The 2,500-nt window shown below is 41.3% G+C and overlaps 1 protein-coding gene across 4 annotated transcripts in view; it reads left to right on the forward strand.

Moving 5' to 3' along the window:
• Window positions 1-2,500, forward strand: part of LOC125035074 (serine proteinase stubble-like) — a 68,415-nt gene that overhangs the window by 43,977 nt on the left and 21,938 nt on the right. For all 4 annotated transcript variants that reach the window (XM_047627202.1, XM_047627201.1, XM_047627204.1 and 1 more), the window contains one exon: window positions 1,570-1,683. In XM_047627202.1, the coding sequence (XP_047483158.1) occupies window positions 1,587-1,683 (97 nt within the window). In that variant the 5' untranslated portion in view covers window positions 1,570-1,586. The remainder of the gene's footprint in view (window positions 1-1,569; window positions 1,684-2,500) is intronic.

Here is a 2,500-nt window from a genome sequence, read left to right on the forward strand (position 1 = left end):
ACACACACACACATAGTACACACGGGTGCCTTGGCAGGGGAACGCGGGGACGGTTAACGAGCGGCTGAACGACATCAGGGCCTGAGGCTCATCCATTTCGTGGTTAGGTTTTCTGAACGAAAAGAGCGACGAAACACACACAATGTACACTAGTTTTTTTCTTGCGTTTTACCAAGGCATTAGGAGTTCTCGATGTATGGGACAGTGACAGCATCTTGGCAAAAATACAGCAGAGAAATTGGCAGTTTTGGCTTATCAGAAATATAAGACTGGACTGGGGCAGTTATTTATACAGCCTTAAAAATAGATTTTCTCAGGAATGACTACACAGCTGACTGTAAACGTTTACTGGTAGAACAGTAAACACAATGTTGAAATCAAAAGACAATGGCTCGCGGAACAGAATTAGTAACATGCAAGCAGATGCAAAAGAAGCCAGAGAACGAAGGTGAAATATGGGGGGGGGGGGGTGAGCAGGAGTGAGCCAGCATTTGCTGATGAGAAGACATGCAGTAGAGCTGAAGAGGATATGCGAGGCAGGCAATGGTGCAGCAATTACACAATCAAAACTGCTAATAGGACGAAAGGTGTCTGTGCACCAATGTATTTGGACTTTGGTCGGTCATTTACTAGAGTTCATCCCCAGTAAAGTTCATTAATGGTAACTAATGATCAGGTGTTATCCGCAGACTCTTTGCTTCCTAACCAATGGCCACAATATCAGCCTCGAAACGGTCTGGATTCTCAAGTAGAGAAACCGAGTTTATCAAGTAATATTCCAAAGTTCTAGCTTCACTTATTACTACATTGATGCAATACCCGAATTCTGTCCGCCGAGGTGGGCAGAGATCACAACCTAGGACTGCGGCTCCGCGGGCAGGGGAGAGAGTGACGTGGGGCGTCGGCAGTGGCACATGCGAGTCATTGTTAACAACAAAAGGAAAGCAGAATCTCGTGATATCAAGATTTCGTAGATATGTAGATTCTTCATACGAATGCGGAAAAATAACTGATGTTTTAACGGAATGTTCTATATTTGTTCTATATAAATGGTGACATTTCCGTGCTGTTAATGAATAAGTTTGGAAATGATAATCGTAATGATGAATGAAAACAATGTTAATGACGATACTGGTGATAATAAAAAAATATAATGATAATGATACCCGTAATAACAATAATAATAGAAACAAAATGATAATGATAGTAACAAAATAGAAGTAGCAATAATGTTCATAATAATGATATTGATGTTATAAATAATGATAATGATAATCATAGTAATGATATTAAGAGTAATAATGTTTATAATGACAATGATATCAATTATAATAAAAAATATTGATAGTACTACTACCACTACTATTAATAATAATAACAGTGGTAATGAAACCGATATATTGTTACCCACTATGGAAATCTTTAGAAAAAGGCGAAATATGTATGTGTTTATAAGGGGAAAAATATAAATAACTGAGAAATATGTAGAAATACGCTGAGAGTCCGCTGAGGTTGTGCTGGAACTATATATAGTAATACATTATATTCATATATGCTTCCCTCTTTCAGGTTGATGTGTTGACACCATGGGTGAAGGAAGATGGGGGGGAGTGCGGGCCTCCCTCACCTCCCTCCTCCTGCTCCTCCTCTTCCTCCTCCGCACTGCCGCTGTCTCCGCACAACGTGAGTGTCCGTTTCGTGCACGGCATGGCCTGGAGAGGCTGCGTCCTCTGCATCTTGGGTTCTTGCGCGAGGGTTGCGCAGACTCAGCAGCGCGAAAGCACATGCACACACACACACACACACACACACACACACACACACACACACACACACACACACACACACACACACACGCACGCAAACACACACGCACGCAAACACACTCGCACGCACACGCACACGCACGCACGCACACACACACACACACACACACACACACACACACACACATGCACACACGCACGCGCGCATGCACGCACACACACGCACACACACAAACACACACACATATGTGTGTATATATGTATATATAAATAAATAAATAAATAAATATATAAATATATATATATATATATATATATATATATATTTGTATGTGACTGCCGCGATGGTCCAGTGGTTAGAGCACTGGATTCAATTCCCCGTCGCGGCGGTCGTAAAAATGCTCTGACTGCTGGCTTGAGTCCAAGAAAACGACATATCGCCTTGAGAAGTCAAACGCAGGTGTCGTAGTGGAAGTCACCTGCCGTGGCAGAACTGTTAGCGCGCCGAACCGCGGTTGATTAGGAAGGGTATTCAATCAGGCAAGGGTGACACTGCCATATACCCTCTCAATAGTGAATTGAGAAATGCCTATGTCCTGCAGTGGAATAAATGGCTGTTAAAAATAAAAATATTAATAATAATAATAATAATAATAATATATATATATATATATATATATATATATATATATAGAGAGAGAGAGAGAGAGAGAGAGAGAGAGAGAGAGAGAGAG

The sequence above is a fragment of the Penaeus chinensis genome, chromosome 19 (assembly GCF_019202785.1).
Source record: "Penaeus chinensis breed Huanghai No. 1 chromosome 19, ASM1920278v2, whole genome shotgun sequence".
Classification (NCBI taxonomy): Eukaryota; Metazoa; Arthropoda; class Malacostraca; order Decapoda; family Penaeidae; genus Penaeus; species Penaeus chinensis.